This window comes from Xiphias gladius, chromosome 16 (assembly GCF_016859285.1).
Source record: "Xiphias gladius isolate SHS-SW01 ecotype Sanya breed wild chromosome 16, ASM1685928v1, whole genome shotgun sequence".
Taxonomy (NCBI): domain Eukaryota; kingdom Metazoa; phylum Chordata; class Actinopteri; order Istiophoriformes; family Xiphiidae; genus Xiphias; species Xiphias gladius.
The window spans coordinates 24665682-24684170 of record NC_053415.1 but is presented as its reverse complement, the minus strand read 5'-3'; the positions used below and the strand labels follow the sequence as shown (position 1 = coordinate 24684170).

Below are 18489 nucleotides of genomic sequence, written 5' to 3'. Positions count from 1 at the left end.
AGAGACTGAGATTCAGGATTACAACTCTCTGCCCACATTTTTAAACAACTTAGCTACAGTATTAAATGAAAGACTTGACTCTGCTAACTCAGACTATCTCATACTAGCTCCAGCTGAATTTTAGGATGCATTTTTCGCACAGAACAAGGACTGTGGTTTGCATCCCCTATTTCCTACAGCGTCGTAACATTAGGATCACTTCATGGCCATAATGGGGAGCAGGAATGATTACAGCACCAAATAACTCTCTAAAATCTATGGTATTAAGATAGAATTTAGGATCTAACAATCTAGGCCATTTAAACTGCTGAAAACAAAAGATCCAACAATCTACAAGCAGCTGTGTGCAACAAACAGAGCATCTTCTGCGAAATTCCAGACTCAGCTAGAACATGTGGACATTACTGATTAGAATCATATGTTAAACTAACCCATTACAGAGTCTGTTGTTATTACATTAAAAGTATTTTGAATATTTCAATCTGCGGTAGATTAAAAAAAATGGATAACAAAGTTATAGAAGTCAAACTCTACATACCTGAAAGGTGAGCTGTCAACCACATCTTGGAAGAAAAACAACCTTGAGGCAGGAATTTATGTTTTAAAGCTGAAAAAAAATCCAAAAAAGTACACCTCTACTTGACATATTAGGAAATGTGTTTATTTGCTTTCTTGCCAAAAAATTTGTTGAAAAGGTAAATGCCACTTTCATGTCTGTACGGTAAATATGAAGCCATTGCCAGCAGGTGGTTAGCATAGCTTAGCAAAAAGATTGGAAACAGGGGGAAACGGCTAACCTGGTTCAATCCAGAGCTTTTAAAAATTAAATTTGACTACTTGACACGTTGTATGTCTTTTGCTTAATCCAAACGCGAGCGGAAATGTGATAGCCACGGTTGTGGGGAGAGTACGTGCTGTTATCGTTTCTTGGACATGGCGAGCATAGCCGTCTGCTCCTGCTTGCTGTCTTCATGCTAAGCTAAGCTAATCAGCTGCTGGCGCTAGCTTGATATTTACAGTAGCGTGTAAAGAAGAGAGTGGTATCGATCTTTTTGTCGAACGAACTGTTCCTTTAAAGATTTTATGGCGCGGTGAGGTTGCATTGGTCTCAACACACCTCACCGCACCGATTCATTTTTTCTTTTAACCGTTTCAGCAATATCAGTACTGGGAATAAGACTGAATGACTTGTTAGGATTTACGTCGTGTCATTGGGAATAATAGGCCAATGAGCCCTTTGATAGTGACACATTAAAAAAGTATTTATAGAGTACAACATGAAAAGCCTTGTGGATATTAACGGAGTGACAACAGGCAACATGTGAAACAGATGGCCTGTAAAAACTGCTGCCATTAAAACCCAGAGCTGAACATCCTCCTCGTCCTCCTCGCTCTGACTCTCTAAAAGAGGCGAGACTTTATGGTCACCTGCTAATCCAAATTCTTTTTTATTGATTCATCGTTTTTCAAACGTGACTGAGGTGTTTCAGGGAATTACCACCCGTTTTAAGAGTTTATTTCATGTCTCATATTCTCTTCTTCTTCTCCATAACGAATAACTCACCGCTCATGTAATATATAATGTAGATTGTAAAAGTTGTTGCCACATATTTTAAGGATGTATTTGTGCTGTAAATCCCATGAGTAGTCCCCCCCCCCCCCCCGCATCATCAGGTGCGTTGGCCTTCATACGGTCTCCTTTTTTGAGAGGGCTTTTATCCTTTACCGTCGACAAGATCAGGACGTCGAAGCATGGCAAAAGTTAATTTTAAGTTTAATAAATGAACACGATACTCCTGCTGAACAATATCATATCTATGATCCTGGTAAACAGCTCATATACTGGAAAAATAAAAAAATAAAAACATCGTGCATTTCATTGTGGCCTCCAGAAAAGGGCCGGCCCTGACGCTGCCTAGCACAACAACGGAATGAATCCCTCAGCGGAGGAAGCTGAGGAGCACTTCCTCCTCCAAAAAAACCCACATTGATAAACAGCGGAATCCGCTTTAAGAGAATACCGCGTGTGTGCATGTGTGCGTTGATTAAACCGTCCTCCTGCTGTGTAATTACAAACAAGCGGCCTCATAATCATCACCGGCCTCTTCATTCCAACAAGTATGTTTGTTGTACGAAAACATGTGTACATGTGTGTGTGAGAGTGTTTGTGCTGTTCAGTTTTTATTGAGACTTTTGGCAAATCATAAACAGAGTTACTTCAGCTACAACTACAATAAATGGGCTAACTTTACACACACACACACACACACACACACACACACACACACACAGACACACATCTGGTGTCTGGACTCGTTGCTGCATTATTCAGGAACCTTTTACTATGATTTATTCACAGTGTGACTGGAGCTCACACACTCAGCCCAGCTGTATGTGTGTGTGTGTGTGTGTGTGTGTGTGTGTGTGTGTGTGTGTGTGTGTGTGTGTGTGTGTGTGAGAGAGAGAGAGAGAGAGAAAGTGGAGAGAGAGGGGAAAAGTGGAAATCAAAGTGCATGAGGCAAAGGCTGGAAAGAGCAATGAAGACTGAGATAAGAAATAAAGAGAGAGAGAGAGATGAAGAGGAAGGAAATCTGCTTATTCATTGACACCACTCTTAAATCAAGCCAGAGCCAGGAGACGGTCGGCCTCGCCTACACAGGGCACTACGTTTACTGTCCGCCATTTTATTCGAGTGTCCAAACTGTAAAATGAGAAGTATCAGTTTTGAGGGGAAGTTATGTTCCAGACTACTTGTTGGCCAGGTGCAGTAACTATACAGCCGAGCAGCCGGTAGCTTTTCATCCAACGCTCTGTAACAAAATGCTGAACTATTCCTTTAGGCCTATTGCGTCGACTCTGAGTCTTTTGCCACAGTCTTGCCTGTCCCAGGCTAATTTTTCAGATCCGAGACCAAAACCTCTGCAGGTGTTGTCCCAGATCTTATGAAAGTTGTCAAACGTGTTCTGTTTTCATTGTAGCCTCAGCATCGCTTAATTTCGCCCGACGTATCACCACTTGAAAAAGACCTCTGCTCCACATACTGCTGCCACAGCAAACGGAATGTATGGATTGGTAAATTACTATTTCATTTAGTGTTTTTTTTGTTTTGTTTTTGTTTTTTTTCCACATCGCTGTCACGTCGTAACGCAGATTAGAACTATTTTGAAAACTTCGTGCCAACAGCGGCCATGCCCAACAAACCACAGTGCGCAGCTGACTGGCTGACTCTCATGCACATGCCCACGGACACGTTGTGTACACGTTCAAATTTCCACAAATGCTCTGTACTGTCTGGCTGCCTGGAAGGACACAGATAAATCTAAAAACTTGGGAGAATCGTTGGCAGTAATAAAAGTACACACAATAAAAGTATGGTCCTTGAAGCTGCTTGATTTGCAATGACCTGAACTGATTGTGGGTGTCATGCGGTGTGTGTGTGTGTGTGTGTGTGTGTGTACCTTGGAGATGTCCTGGCCGTCTATGCGGATGCAGCCACTCTGAGGGTCGTAGAATCTGAACAAGAGACGCAGGATGGAGCTTTTCCCTGATCCAGAGGGACCAATCTGCACACACACACACACACACACACACACACACACACACACACACACACACACACACACACACACACACACACACACACACACACGCTGCAGTGCTATGTATCTTAAAGGACTGGTTCAACCGAATCGCTCAAAAAACATATTTCCTCGCTCCTCTTCTCACATACCTCTTGTGGTATTTAACCACGCAAATAGTTTTGGTCCCACGATAGCTCCCCGAGCCCACTGTGAGCAGTGGAAACTAAGTAACTAAGTACATTTATTTAAGTACTGTACTTGAGTACAATTTTGAGCTACTTTACCAGAGTATTTCCATTTTCTGCTGCTTTATTCTTCTACTTCTTTTCAAAGACATAGGTATGTGTTACGTTTCAGATTAAGATTTTTCATTAATCCTATGAGGAGCTCATGAAATGCAATACATTGTTAAAGATTAAACCGGTTGTTTTACCTAAACAGGAGTTTAAATGCAGGATTTTGACTTGTAATAGAGTAATTTTACACTTTTGTGTTGGTACTTTTGCTTAAGTGAAGGATCTGAACACTTCCTCCACTACTGACTATTTCTTCAATGAAAAGTAGTAGCAATGAAACTGCTCACAGTGAGTGATCTGTAGATTAACCAGAAAAAAGATCCCAAAGACGGATATCTCAAAAAAATAGAGCAAATAAAAGCAAAACTATCAACATGACTAGAGGTACGGAAACAAAATGTTGTGGGGGGGGGGTTTCTAGTCCGGTAGAAGTGGTCTGTTAAATAACCCTCGATAGACAATAGGAACGTAGGTCTAGCAAACAGAAGACAACGTACCAGGGCAACCGTCTGTCCCCCCTCCACTGTGAAGGTCACATCTCTGAGAACCTCAGTGCTGCACACACAAACACACAAACACACACAGGTACAAATAAAGAAAGACGATGAGCGTTTGGGATAGAAATCTTCATTGAGACATCTGTCTATTCTGAAACATCGCACCAACGGCTGAGCTTCACTTGCACGTTCCTCTCTCACGCTGCGGCTCATGTTATGCCGTAAAACAAACGCCGCTGCCCACAGGAGGTCGGCCGAGACCTTCGTCCAATAAACGTCAGTGTGTTTTTCATCCTCCAGACAGCAGGCGACGGCAACCGGCGGTGCTATTTCTGAGTACAGATTAAACCGCTTCTTCACGTCTTTCAAAATTGCAATCACAATTTCAAATGACATGATTCTTACTGAACATGTATCCCAGTTAGTTTAACTTTCAACCAGTTACCTGAACACAAGGAGTCGCATTTTTCTTCGTATTGTTCATTTAGTACTTTAGGGGAGGTTCATTATAAAACCCCAGGCTCCCTGGCCTTTCTTTAGACGGTGTCATATTATTTTTATATCACCATATTTGTAACAGCAAGCCTTCCAAACTGAAGGACTAAAAGGGTTGTTTGCCAGTGCCTTCCATAATGCATATGATATAAACACCATTAAATGATCAATTTAACGATTTACCACCTCTGTGGTCAACGTGAGGTTAGGTTTACCCAACTTTGATCATTTGGTTCGGGTTAGGGGGAAATTTGTGTTTGTGGTTAAAACAAAGAAACATAAACTGTTGGCAGGTGATGGGATGGAAACATTAGTCTCCAGTGTCAATGTCGGTTACCATCCAGTGATGCTATCAGGCTACTTCTGCCTTTGATTATCAGACTGCCCTTATTTAAAGAGCCACAAAAGATTGGTTTTCAGATAAACGGAAACATACTGTAGGTGTTTCTAAGTGTTTTTCTGGCACCAAAAGTCAAAAGTGCTGGATTTAAGATAAAAAAAACCAATGAGATGTCGGCTACACACCCAGGCACGTAGCTGAAGGAGACTCTGTCAAACTCCACCTGACCTGCCGCGAGCTGCAAGTCCTGTGCGTCCTCAGCATCCTGAACCTGTGGGGAGGAGGAAGAGAAGGATAATTCATTTCTTTGAATGTGTTGCCCAAAGTACAAAGACACAAAGAAAAAAATAAATAAATAACGGTTTGCAAGTCCGTCTCAACCCAAGATCAATCAGGTCTTTATCCACAGATGAAACTTGCTCAGTTGCCTTGGAATTATAAATGTTCAAACTTCCATTATTCTGAGCACTTTTGTAACTTCTCCTTGGTGTTGGCGAAACAAAAGCCGGGCTTGACAGTTTGTCATAAACCATTTATTAAAACGTTTACATACTGTTTATTAATGCTAAACGGGGAACTTAAAGTTTGATCGCAGTTTGAGGAATCATCCCCATCAGCATTCGCAGTCCCTTTCTCCTTCCTGACCTCCCTCCTCCGCCTCCTCCCTGACTCCCCTCGCCTGCAGCTTCCCAAGCCAAAGAAAAGGGCCGCTGTGTTTTTAAGGTGCTCTAATGCTTTTGTCCACATTCATGTGGCTGTTTACCATATCAAGGGCCTGTGAATGTAGGAGCCTTTAGTGAGGCAGCCGGAGGACGCCTTTTCCCACCGAAACACACACGCACACGCACACACACACACACACACACACACACACACTCACAGGCAGACATAAATACACACAAAATCAGACGTTCACATACAGACATACAGGCAGACTGTGTGTTTTAGTATGCGCTCGCACACAAATACACACAACGCACAAAGTCACACACAAACACTTGTTGACCTCCTAATCCGCTGACCTCTGACTGTGTGAGTTTCTCTGTTTCCAAGCAGACTGACAGAGTGACTCTGAACATTGTTAACAGACTTTAATTTTTCTGTCACTTATGTGTAATTATTATATTTCATTTTATGTAATTATGCTTATATGTTTTGCTTAAAATGAGAAAAGACCTAAATACCTAACTCTACCTGAGCGATAGCAAATTGTTACTATTCATGCCAATAAATATACCTAATAAAATGATCACCTCAGCCATATAATAAATGTATCCCAAATATAAACGAAACAAACAATATTTTATTACATTATCAGTATTGTCTGCTTCTTACTTTATCTTTATTATTATTCCAAAGGAAGAATGGTTTGTCGCCAGGCATTAAACACATGAGGAAACCCAATGACAATGAACAACACAAGAAACAATTTATAGACACATAAAACTTATCAGAGCCGTTTTTACTCCGGGTTCATCGCTTCAAGTGACACTTTTTTGTCAATACACACAGTCATAGGATCCATTAGTGACCGCTCGGGGGCGGTTGACACAAGTTGCGAACACGACACCGGTACATCATCACCTTTTAAGTGACGCGCAAATAAGATAAACAGCTGCTTATTTACACATCCAGCCGTTACGGAACAGCATTAGTGTTCATGTGGAGCCGTGTTTCTGGCCACCTGGAAAATGTAAGTTGAACGGCCTCTCTCTTTCGGCCCTTACTTTGGTCTCTGCCAACTCCTGCGGGTTAATCGCTGGCACTTTAGCTGCTAAATGCTCCACTATTCTCACCAGCTGGTCTCTGGCTGTGTCTGTCTGCTGTCACGTGCTGAGCAGGTAGCGGGACGGTGGCTTTTTTGGAGCTTTCTGTCTGAAAACAGCAGCCCCGCCGAGGCCGAAACCGAAAACGCTATGAGAGACTGAACCTGAAGAGTGAACCGGAACAGCAAAGTCGCGGTCTAGACGGATAAGCATCAAAGTAATGCACTTCAGTTACGCTCAAGGGAACACGTTACTGCTACTGAGTTCATTAACACTGACTGTGGACTACGTTAGACCAAAGATCTTGGACCGATAATTAAACTACACTAAAACCACACACCTGATACATTTACCAGAAGTTTGCTTTTTTTTTTTTTTTTTTTGTGTGTGACTCACCTCCTTCTGCTCCGTCAACAGTGCCAGCATGTTCTCCATGTCGACAAATGCACTCTGAATCAGCCTGCAGACACACACCATGCACAATCAGCAATACTAGATGCAGTAATAGCAGCAGCAGTAGAAGAAGGAGAAGACGGGGCGTTTCTAACATTGGTAGCAGATGTAGTCAAGGAAGTGGTTACCCGGAGCAGTAGTATTAGCAGCCTTCTCATCTTTATTTTAGGTTAATATACTCTGATCATATAGAAGCTAATATCCATAATATTTGCTGGCACCGGTAAAAACAGTCACACCCACACACAGACAAACTATTCCAAGGTCTTTTCCAGAGTCAGCCACTGGGATGCCGTAGCTACCGATTTGTGAAAACCTAAGATACAAGTTTGTTATTGTAAAAACACCCCACCGCCCCAGCCTCCCACCACAGCTTTGAAAATTACGTAACTGAGTTTCATCGTAAACTGTGCAAGAATGACACATAAACCCGCAAATAACGACCGAACAATAGATCCTTGTATGCATTTAATAACAGGGTCAGTGATTTGCCCCCTGTCCCGTACACTCATCTCACCTGTAGTAGGTACCAAACCAGTTCAGAGGCGTGTACAGCTGGATGATGTAGGTTCCAAACAGAACATAATCTCCAACCTGAGGGGAAGGGAAACACACGAAGCCGCTGAACATTAAGCGGCCTGGAGACTACCCACAGAAAAGTCCCGATCCCGTAATAATCAAAGGTTACTGTGAGCCAACCATCTCAATTAGCCTCCAACCCGCAAGACTTCCACACGCTTTTTCACCATTCGGGGGGCAACCGAACCAGCTCACAACATTAAAATGACCTACTGTATAAAGTTGTTGTGGACAAAGTGTTAGTAAACAAGCTGAAAGACAGTAACACCCCCGTAGAGCTGAGGGGAAAGGTCAGTCACGTTAAACCCACCACGACTACGCCATAGGTGACTCTATTTAACCGATTCTGCATCTTCTAAAACCAACTGGCTGCAGCAGTGACGATTTAGGGCTTCGCCCTGGTCATTGAGGTTGAATCTGAGTCGATAAAGACCATGTCCCAGTCAGTAAAGTAATGCCCATTGGCCCTGTCCCATTTTTTGACTTGTCTTAGTCTCATGTCCAAGATACTAGGCCAAGTCACCAAGATCGATGAGGCCACTGAGGTCTGCGCTACTGAGGTCATTACTAAGTCGCCCATGTCGCGTCTGCGTGACTGAGGCCACGTCTTCGCCTTATTGCCGAAATAATGTCTAATTTACAGAGTTTGCGGTCGGGTTGCTCATCAGCATCACCGCCAAGGCCGCGCTATTGTGGTCATGCAAATAAGCAGCGTCACAGAGGTCGCGTTCAAGTTACGAAGGGTGCGCATGAGCCGTTCCGGCCACGTCCCGGCCGTCGCAGTCAAGTCGAGTCACGGACGTCATGTCCGAGTCATTGTGGTTGTCTGAGTTGCTAATGTCGCGTCCAAGTGAAGTTCACTGTCTAAGCTGTAACGTCGTCCTCTGTTACAGTAGTTCACTGATCTATTGTGCGTCATCTGATGTATGAACTCTTTTTAATCAGGTTATCGCATTGGGATCTCCTTTGCAAGAGACCCCTGAGTACAGTAGAGAGAAAAGGAAACAAAGCATAGCTATAGATGCATCAGAGACAGGCCCTGGTTAAATAGATTTAAAGATTAAGATGGGTTGCGGCATCGCACACTCAAGTTTTAAAATCCAACAGATTAACCTGGCGCGAATTTTGGGAAACGCCAAAAACATAAACGGGGGCCATCGTCGAGTTGAAATCCGCAGTGTGCACATTTCCACATTTCCACACTTTGAGCTCCCTCAATATGGGGAGGGGAGCCGGCTGGTTTTAGATACTTAACACACACCTGGAATTGTCCCACAGAGACCAGGTAGGCGCAGAGCAGAGATCCCGCCAGCAGCCCTGATCCTATGATGATGCTCTGGGTTTGATTCAGCAGCGCGAGCGATGCTGAGCTCTTCCACTCACACTGCTTTAGAAACACAACCAGCACACATTTGATTAAAAACGGGAAAGATCGAAAAATGCGTCTGAGGAATTGAAAACTGATTTGACTTTTTGTAAAAAAAAACATGCAACAGTTTTAGCGGGTTGCTTTACATCTGCTTGTGACAAGCAGCTATGAGCTCCTTCTCCGCTATTGGCTGGTCTTTGGTAACAGATGATTTTAGTCTTCACCTGACAGAAGCACAAGCTTACTTGATATTTCAGAATGGCCTCCTCAAAGCAGCGGACCTCATAATCCTCAGCGTTGTAATATTTTACCTAGTGAAAATGAAAAATCAAAATCCAGTGAGTGAAGACTGAAACATGCCGGAAAGGCTCCCGTTAACATCCTGAAATGACCCGAAACTGAGATATCTACAAACATGTTAGACCGTCGTGCAACACTGGGAAACATCTGGAAAACTCTGGAACTGGCATCTCACACAGGCCAATGTACAAATGTGGCATCTCCGCTGGTGCTACACCACAGCTGGGGGTTTTTACAACAGACCTCACGTGGACACCCCTGCTCAGGGCAGCAGTGGTTTCCCTCCATAAAACATAAAGTGTGGAGTTACTGTTTCACCTTTCAGCCGTAAAATAAACCGGAGGTGTGCACTGATGCAATCTACCGTCTCAAAGTTGAGCAGCGAGTCGACAGCTCTGGACTTGGCGTTGTTGTCTTGATTGTTCATCTCCCTCCTGTATTTCGTCCTCCACTCTGTGATCAGGATGGTGCTGGCTGCGGGTGGAGAGCAGAGCCTGATTAATATCAGCCTGAAGCTGCATTTGATAAAAGCTTCAAGTTTCATCAACAGAAGTATAAACTGATGTATCCCATTTAGTACTGACGTAGTAATTTCTACAGTTTACGTGTATATTTTTTCGTAAGAGTCAAAATTAACCAAACTGAACTGGTTCTTGGGTTTGGGGTTAGGAAAGTGAGGCATAACGAAGCTCTGCTGAAATCATCTATCAAATAGCTCTTGAATTTAATTTGTAACGTCTCTATTAAGCACGTGAAGCTGAGAGTGGCTGTGGTCATCCTGAGCCAATGACTCATGAAAAAATGCATAATTTGGTTTTCATAAGCTGTTTTTGCAGTGTTCATATTCATAGAGATAAAGGTTTGGTATTGAATTATCAAACCTTTATCTATTATTGTATTCTCTAGTATAAAAAATGTCTTGTTTCCTGGTAAAGCCTGCTTCCATCCCCTTTTTTTTTTTTTTTCTCTGCTGTTGCTGTTATGATGAAACCAGCTTGGATAGATGATGAATATAGAAGCTTGTCATCGCAAGACAATGGATCCTGATTACCAGTAGAAAACGAGCAAACACACACACACACACACACACTGACTCACTGAGGTAGAGCACCATGCAGGTGAAAACTATGAGTCCAAACCAGACACTGAAGTAGGAGACGAAGTAGATGATGGCAATGACGATGTCACAGATGGTAGGGAGGATACTGAACAGGATGTAGCTAAAAGACAAAAACAATCATAGGTTATCACTCCCCCCGCTACACGTGTGTGTTGGTTCCCATTGCACCGCAGTTGAACCCAAGCAGAAATCAAGACATGTTCTGGTTCTCGAACCCCCATCGCTCGCCCCCCCCCCGTGTCCTACCTCAGCAGGTTGTTGATGGAGGAGGTGCCCCGGTCGACACTCCTCAGCACGTCCCCGGTGCGCCTCTCCAGGTGCCAGCGCAGAGACAAGCCATGCAGGTGGGAAAACAGGCGCACCTGAAGTACGGAGGACAAATGGACAGCGAGAGACTCCCAGTTATGTGACTATACAGACAGCGTACAACCATGACTTACTTAGACCATGGACAATGTCATCCAGCTAAATCTGAAATCTCTTTCTTTAAACTGTATGAATCAGATGAATTAACAAGCATAAAAAGCCATAAAAAAACCCTTTGTTAACAGGTAGCATTTATCAGCCTTAATCCTACTGTACTCGGTAAACTTATACTCACTTAAGTGGACATAAGTGGAGAGAACAGAGGGTTAACCTGCAGAAAAACCAGTTTCACCCCTCACAACATCACTGCTGTAATGCACACTTTTCTTGTTTTGCCAACCTAAATCATTTTTACATGTAAATAGTGCGTTGAGAATTTTCTTAGTACCTCCCGGATCCATAGTCTGAGTACGTTCACAATTAAACTGTGATTTTGTCATCCTGATTGTCCGTACTCTAATTCCTTTTTTTCTCTCTTTTTTTTTTTTACATTCTGTTATATGCTTCGTTCATATCATGTTGGAAGTTTCAAAATTAAAGGATGATTCCGGCTTACTACAGCCTGGATCGTATTTTTGTAGCCGTCGTTTTGGTTTGGAGTTACGGTAATATTCACTTGCTGCGGTCTCAAAATTCAGACAAAGCAAGGACCATGAGCACATAATCCTACAAGTTTCGAGCATATCCTCAGTTTGGTCCAGCATATCTGGAAGAGAAAAGAAGTTGTAGACCTCCATTTTGGATGGATCACCTTCAGTTTCATCTCCACATACGTTTGTTTAGATAATCTGACTAAACTCTTGGTTTGTCTCATCTACACAATCAAGCTGCTCGCCCTATGAGACTTTGTTATAGTCTGGTTTCCGTCTCATTACTTTGGAGAATGTTATTATTACAGATAGAGATGATGGTCGAAACTATGAAAATAAGAGCAAAGTTGTAATAAACTAGAATGATCCTTTAGAGATCCATAGAGTTTATATAATTGAGCCAAAACAGTGGGAAATCCAACTCAGAAAGAGTTGAAAGACTCAGAGAGCAAAATGAAAGACACCGGAAACGTACAGAAGAAGAAATAAAAGAAGAAGAAGTCCAAGTGGTACCTGAACGCATCTGCTGGTGAACTGCTGAACTCTGATCCACAGAAACTGACGGAGGTTGCTGATGAAACCAGAGGTACCTACGAGGAACGGAGAGAGAGAAAGAGTAGAGAGCAAGAAGCCAAAGAACTTCATGCTCATATTCACTCTAAACCACACACACAGGACCTTATATTCCGTAACATAAACATCTTTTATTTTGTACACACACACACACACACACACACACACACATTTCTATCTATATATGAACACACACTTGTGCACCTGCCCCTCCTCCTTGTAGGAACTTCAGCAGTGTGTAGATGCAGACAGTGGCAATCAGTGATGTCCAGCTGCCTCCTGCAGAGAGCTCATTCACTGTACACACACACACACACACACACACACACACACACACACACACACACACCATCACCAAGTTGATATTCGGAACTTGTTAGCAAACTGTTGATTATTTACACATCCAGCAGTTACAGAACAACATTATCACGGATTTTAAGTGGTGTTTGTTTTCCCCTGACGAATGTAAGTCGAGTGGTCCCCCTCTTTTAGCTCTGGTTTTGGTCTCTACGCGAGGGACATATCTGTCTTTTTAGCTGCTAAATGCTCAGCTATGTCCACCAGCTGGTCTCTTTGTGTCCGCCGGCTGTGACGTGCTGAGCAGGTAGTGGGACAGTGGCTTTTTAGAGCTTTTTCTCTGAAAACAACAGCGGCCGAAAATGACCCCATGAGAGCAGCGGGAATGAACCAGAACAGTAAAGTTGCAGGCGGAGGGGCTAAACAATGGGCTGAAACTCTCTACAAAACTCCGTAAAACCGAGGGGAGGCGCAGATTCAGGTGACAAGTCTCCATAGGTTCGTCACTACGTGCGACCCCTTTGTCACAATGTCATTTAATACATTGTTCTGATAAAAAAACAAAACATCTATTATACTTTAAATCCACAACATTTTCTTAACTAAGGTCTATGATCTCGTCCTCACAGTGGAAACCAACCAAACATCCAGACAGACACACGCACACACACACAAACACACACACACAGTCGTGAAAACGTTCACACACTCCCCCTTTCTGCCACACATTCTCATTCACATTCATTACCATTTTGTACAAGTGCTGGGAATCAGGTTGAAATGAAAAAAAAAAAAAAAGACAGAGATAAAGGGAGGAGGGGAGGAAGAAGAAAAACAGAAGATCCAGAGAGAGAGAGAGAGAGATGGTGAGAAAAGAAGTGAGAAAAATAGAAAATAAGATAAAAAAGATTGACAGAAATGAAAAAAAGAAATGTGTGTATTCTATACTCTTTAACTTTCTAGTGTGTGTTTTCAGCGGGGGGTATTTTCTCTTTGGCATCGGGTCCTGGAGTCGGAGGGTGGGAGGTGGGGTCGGTCCCAGAGACAAAACGTCCGTTGTACCGGTGTGTTAACTCCACGAAAAAGGCCGCTAATGCTGGCTAAGCATGACTGGCAGGAGGGGTGACCTCCCAGAAAACCCTCCGCACACACACACACACGTGCGCGCGCACACACACACACACACACACACACACACACACACACTCACACACATAGACACATCAACAACCCCCCCCCCCCCGAAAACCTCTTCCACGCCTTCCTCATCACACAAAGCAGCGCTCGGCCTCATTCTCGCAGCACTGGCTTAAACTTTCATGTCTATCCAAAAGCCAAATGGCCAGTTTTCTCAAAGGAAAAGTAGCCGAAGACAAACTGAACGCTGACTTCCTCTGAAGTGGAGACTTCTGGGTTGTTGCCTTGTGGTGGATGCAGTCCTGCGTACAAAATAGCATACAAAAGACCTTGGCAAATGATGACACCCCCTGCTGTTGGGCGCCAAAACTCATCCTTCGTATGTGAAAGCGAAGGTTGATTCCTCCTTCAAACCAAGTCCTAGATCTTATTACACATAGCTGAACAGTTTTATAACAAATGACCAAACCAGCCTGCACTTTTTTTCAGTTTATGGTGGAGTGCATTTCATTTCTGGATCTCCTCAGTACCTGTATGAAGTGATTGGTCCACATGTTAAAGACTTATTTATTTTTGATTAAATAAATGTGTTATGTTTATGGATCTATCTGGTGATTGTTGGGTTTTGAACATGTAATTGACAAGTTAATGATTAATGGTCAGTATTTTTACAATTGTTAACCAGTCGTTTTTTTTGTCCTGCGTTTAATCTTTGACTCACATTTACTCAGAGTTCATACACATGGTTAAAAGCTTAAGGTAAGTCCTGTCTCAGGTGTTATAGATGTCTCTTTGCCTGACTGACCGCAAATCAACATTTCCGGGGAAGCCAAAGGTAGCCCGGTCCCGGACCTTTGAGTCGCCGCCCGCATCTCTGATTTGTTCAGCCACTGAGCGAATTAAGTGAAACAGAATTGGCAAGTGAGTGTGATTATCAGGGTAAGCAAAAAGTATGCCTGCGTCCGAAGGAGACCAATTTCCAGCGACATCGACAAGAACGGCTGCATTAGAAGAGAGCAGTCATTGTGACAACTTTGGTTTTGTATTCATGGCCGGCAGGGTGTAGTGAAAGTGTGTGGCAGGGAAGGCTCTACCAGGTAGACTGTCAGCTGCTGGATGAAACTCTTCGAACCAGCCTATTTTGATTAAAATCCTGCACCTGATCATCATGAGGAGGATAAGTCCCCGCTACCTCGAGTGAGGGCTGGACTGAGCGTCTCCTCTGACACTCCCGGGGGTAACCGTCCAAACCTTTGATCCAGATAGATACAGAATATGGTTGTAAACCACCACCAGAAAAGTTCAGATTTTCATGTCCGTCCCTCTGAAAGATTTGCGAACAAGCAAATTCCACGGGGGGCAGCTGAGCGCTAAACAAGCTAACCATTTAAAAAGCTGTCTGAGGCTAATGTGGCCTCCTGTTTGCTTTCTGTGGGGCTAAAGCTACTGTAGTGAGCGGTTACTGCTCAGCCTGCCACCTGGTGCCGTCGATACCCCCCTTTGCCCCGGTTGCCAACTGCATCCGAGCCTACTGACGACCTGTTGCTGCTGTCCTGCTGCTCATCACGTAGCTATACAGAGGTGGTTGTGGCTTAAAACAGAGGAAATAGTTAGTAATGCGAGACCGTTAAAATTTAATCTAACTAACATCATGAACAGTGCATATCAGAAAATATCTGCTTTGCCACCGCCACTTGGTGTCGGTTGAACATTTTGTTGCTAATAGCGACCACTATTGGCACAGTTCCACAGCAGTTTGACTGATATTGTTGAAATAATCATCATCTGTGACCAAGAAAATATTGGCGGCCATCTTTCATCCACCCTATAAATGTCCTTTTTGTGCAGTCAAGCTGACCATTATATTAGCTGCCTGAGGCTGATATGTCTGCTGATACAGCAACTTCCAGGTACAGCTTTACGGCGGCTGTTCCCATCTCTCCCCTGCAGTGACAGGTTACCACCACAGGTGTGTTTGTCATGGACATGCAGACCGTGGTAGTTGAAATGCATCACCCTAATTAATACTCCTGTTGCTATTTTAATTTTTATGCCCCATACTTTGTAAAAGCTGCATTTGTTTTCGATTATACATTTATTAAGTTAAGTGTATATTTCCTGAGGTGGTCAAGCCACAAGCCTTATTGCATTTACCCTGCTTTTACGTATACGTACGACAATAATGAATCTTCAAATTGAAACTCCAATTTTTGTTTTCGTTTAAGATCAAATCAGGTTTGAATCAAGATACGGGAGGCTGCAAAAGAGCAGTTACAGACAAAGGTTGTTACCAACTCACCATTTCAATGTGAACAGATTTCTTCATTCTGGGAGTGTGAACGTGCGCAACACTGGCCCCACAAACACAGATTAACTGATGGATGAAGGCAATCATACAGCACTAACACTGCTTCTTAACCGAAAAAACCCAAAAAGGTTCATAAAAATCCCAAATCATTGTTAACCGATGCCATGGGGGGGTCGCCTTGAATTATGAAAACGTATTCAATGAACACACAACCAGTTCTGGATGTAGACCAACTTTCATCGAGCTCTGTTTGAACTGTTAATCAGATCAATTCTGTAGCAACCCCGAGGATTCAAAAGAAGAAAGAAAAACAAGGACCTAATCAATCAAGGAAATAAGGAAACAAGGTAGAGCTCCATTTTAAAAATTTGAGCACACTACCACCTAGAGTTTTAAAAGCATAATGCAGCATTCTGACTGATTTTTTTTTTTTTTGGTTGCTGTTACGTTGCTTTATCTATTGAATTTTCTAGTTAATACTGATGATAGAATAATGCAGAGACCAATATTTATGGCCTTCAGACAACTTAGAAGTTACCCTCTGATGCATACTTCAGTAGAAGGAGCATTTACCTTAATATGCATTAGATTAATGTAAATTTTAGTTTCCATCTGTCTCACCTTTTTCTTCTGGAATGGGCCTCTACTGCTTTTGGTTCTCAATTTTTGTATGTAACACTACATTTTTAGTTTTTGAACAATTTAACACATTCACGTGAACCAATAAAGATCAGGTTCTCCTGTTCATTAACAGCATTTTCTCTGTTTTCTATTGCTTACCGATGTTCTTGGAGTAGACGGGCACCAGCACATTGACCAGCCGCTCTGCCGTCAGGAGGCCCACGCACAGCAGCACCAGTCCCTGCAGCACTGTAGTGCCTTTGGGCCAGACGTACGGCAGCAGCAACCTCACCTTCTTCCCAAAGCCTTGCCAGGCCGACGGCAAAGAAGAGGGGGAGGGAGAGGAGGAGTGCTGGATCTGAGCATGGGGAGAGAGGAAGTAAGGAGGAGAGACGGGACTGACGGTCGCCGTCCCCCCTCACACACAAAATCTGTCGCCGGGTTTTAACAACGCTTAGAGTAAGGGATGCATGTGTGACTCTTAGGAATATGCGGTAACTGTTTTGGCTTTTATTATCATCTACATTGTTTTTTTTAAATGTTTTGTTTATGTGTGTCTTTTCTTTGCGTAAATCTGTATTGGACTTGACCGGAACCACTTTTCCCGGCGCAACAGGTGTGCTCGGGCCGAACCGGAGGTCAACGCTGCTGGGCTGCCGCAAAGTCTCAACAGTAGGCATTTACAGGAGCCGCTCGGCGACCAATTAGTCCTCACCCATCCAAGAGCACGCCGCCGGTTTAGCATGGCACGCCTACAGCGTAACATTGGCGGAATCACAGTTAATGGTGTTAACGATCGGGCAGCTTGTCCGACTTCACACAACCCTCTCGGGAGAGCACCCGACTTTTGTTCACACGCGCCGTAGTGCACCCCGAGACGCGTAATAGACCCTTTGATGTGTAAAATTCACGTGCGGCACATGACAGGGGACCTTCTTGAAAGTCTAACCCAATCAAAGACTTTGTACCACGTAAGCATAATTCCAGAAGCTACTCATTTGGGAGGACAATGGTTTTTGCTCTTTCTGTCATCTGACAAAGAGGCTTTAGTGACGCAGAGTAGTTGAGTTTTAGGTGTTCAAACTTACAAAGTTGCCTGACTGAAATGTGAAATTGGTCAGAAATCCCAGGAATCAACGACTTACCTTGACATCTACAACTTCTCTTTGTCCTCCTCGTCCACTCTTTACACCGAAGTCTTCCATCTGATTCCCCTCCAGTTTATTGTAGCGTAGAACCCATTTCCTCAGCAGCAGAACAGCTACTGTACAAGCCACACACAGATCCTGGATACAGGACGTCAGGCAAATATTTCATTAACTGACGCCGTATTAGTGCCTGAGAGTCTAACCTGCTGTGATGGTTTTCAAAAGCAGTCAGAGTGGCTTTACACACAAACTCTCTCTCTCGCTCTCGCTCTCTCTCTCTCTCTCTCACACACACACACTCGCGCACACACACACACAGACACATTCCTGTTGTGTTTTGTGCTTTGAGTTTAAAGTAGCTGTGGTCAGCAGGTTGCTTTGACCTGGGAGCAGGGCACTGGGTGTGTGTGTGTGTGTGTGTGTGTGTGGGTGTGTGTGTGTGTGTGTGTGTGTAAGAGAGAGAGGGAGTTTGTTTGTGTGTGTGACAGGGTCATTATAAACAACAGAATCAAATAAAACTAAGATGAACGCAAGGTGGTGAGAGAATCGTTGTAAACTACATGATTGGAAAACTGAACTAAAGCTTAAAGATGAAATGAAATGTGAAATACTATTTCAATATTCAAGGCTACAAAGTGAAATGTATTGACAAA

The 18489-nt window shown here is 43.4% G+C and overlaps 1 protein-coding gene across 1 annotated transcript in view; it reads right to left on the bottom strand.

Moving 5' to 3' along the window:
* The window catches only part of abcb6b (ATP-binding cassette, sub-family B (MDR/TAP), member 6b), a 32756-nt gene extending 14723 nt beyond the window's left edge, over nucleotides 1–18033 (bottom strand). Inside the window, exons 1-14 of the mRNA XM_040148676.1 lie at nucleotides 17834–18033; nucleotides 16848–17046; nucleotides 12530–12622; nucleotides 12266–12342; nucleotides 11043–11158; nucleotides 10775–10896; nucleotides 10041–10150; nucleotides 9622–9687; nucleotides 9269–9394; nucleotides 7946–8022; nucleotides 7372–7435; nucleotides 5395–5480; nucleotides 4375–4432; nucleotides 3459–3563 (exon numbers count right to left, since the gene is read on the bottom strand). Coding sequence (XP_040004610.1) covers nucleotides 3459–3563; nucleotides 4375–4432; nucleotides 5395–5480; nucleotides 7372–7435; nucleotides 7946–8022; nucleotides 9269–9394; nucleotides 9622–9687; nucleotides 10041–10150; nucleotides 10775–10896; nucleotides 11043–11158; nucleotides 12266–12342; nucleotides 12530–12622; nucleotides 16848–17046; nucleotides 17834–17893 — 1359 coding nt within the window. The 5' untranslated portion in view covers nucleotides 17894–18033. The remainder of the gene's footprint in view (nucleotides 1–3458; nucleotides 3564–4374; nucleotides 4433–5394; nucleotides 5481–7371; nucleotides 7436–7945; nucleotides 8023–9268; nucleotides 9395–9621; nucleotides 9688–10040; nucleotides 10151–10774; nucleotides 10897–11042; nucleotides 11159–12265; nucleotides 12343–12529; nucleotides 12623–16847; nucleotides 17047–17833) is intronic.
* Nucleotides 18034–18489: the final 456 nt, after the last annotated feature.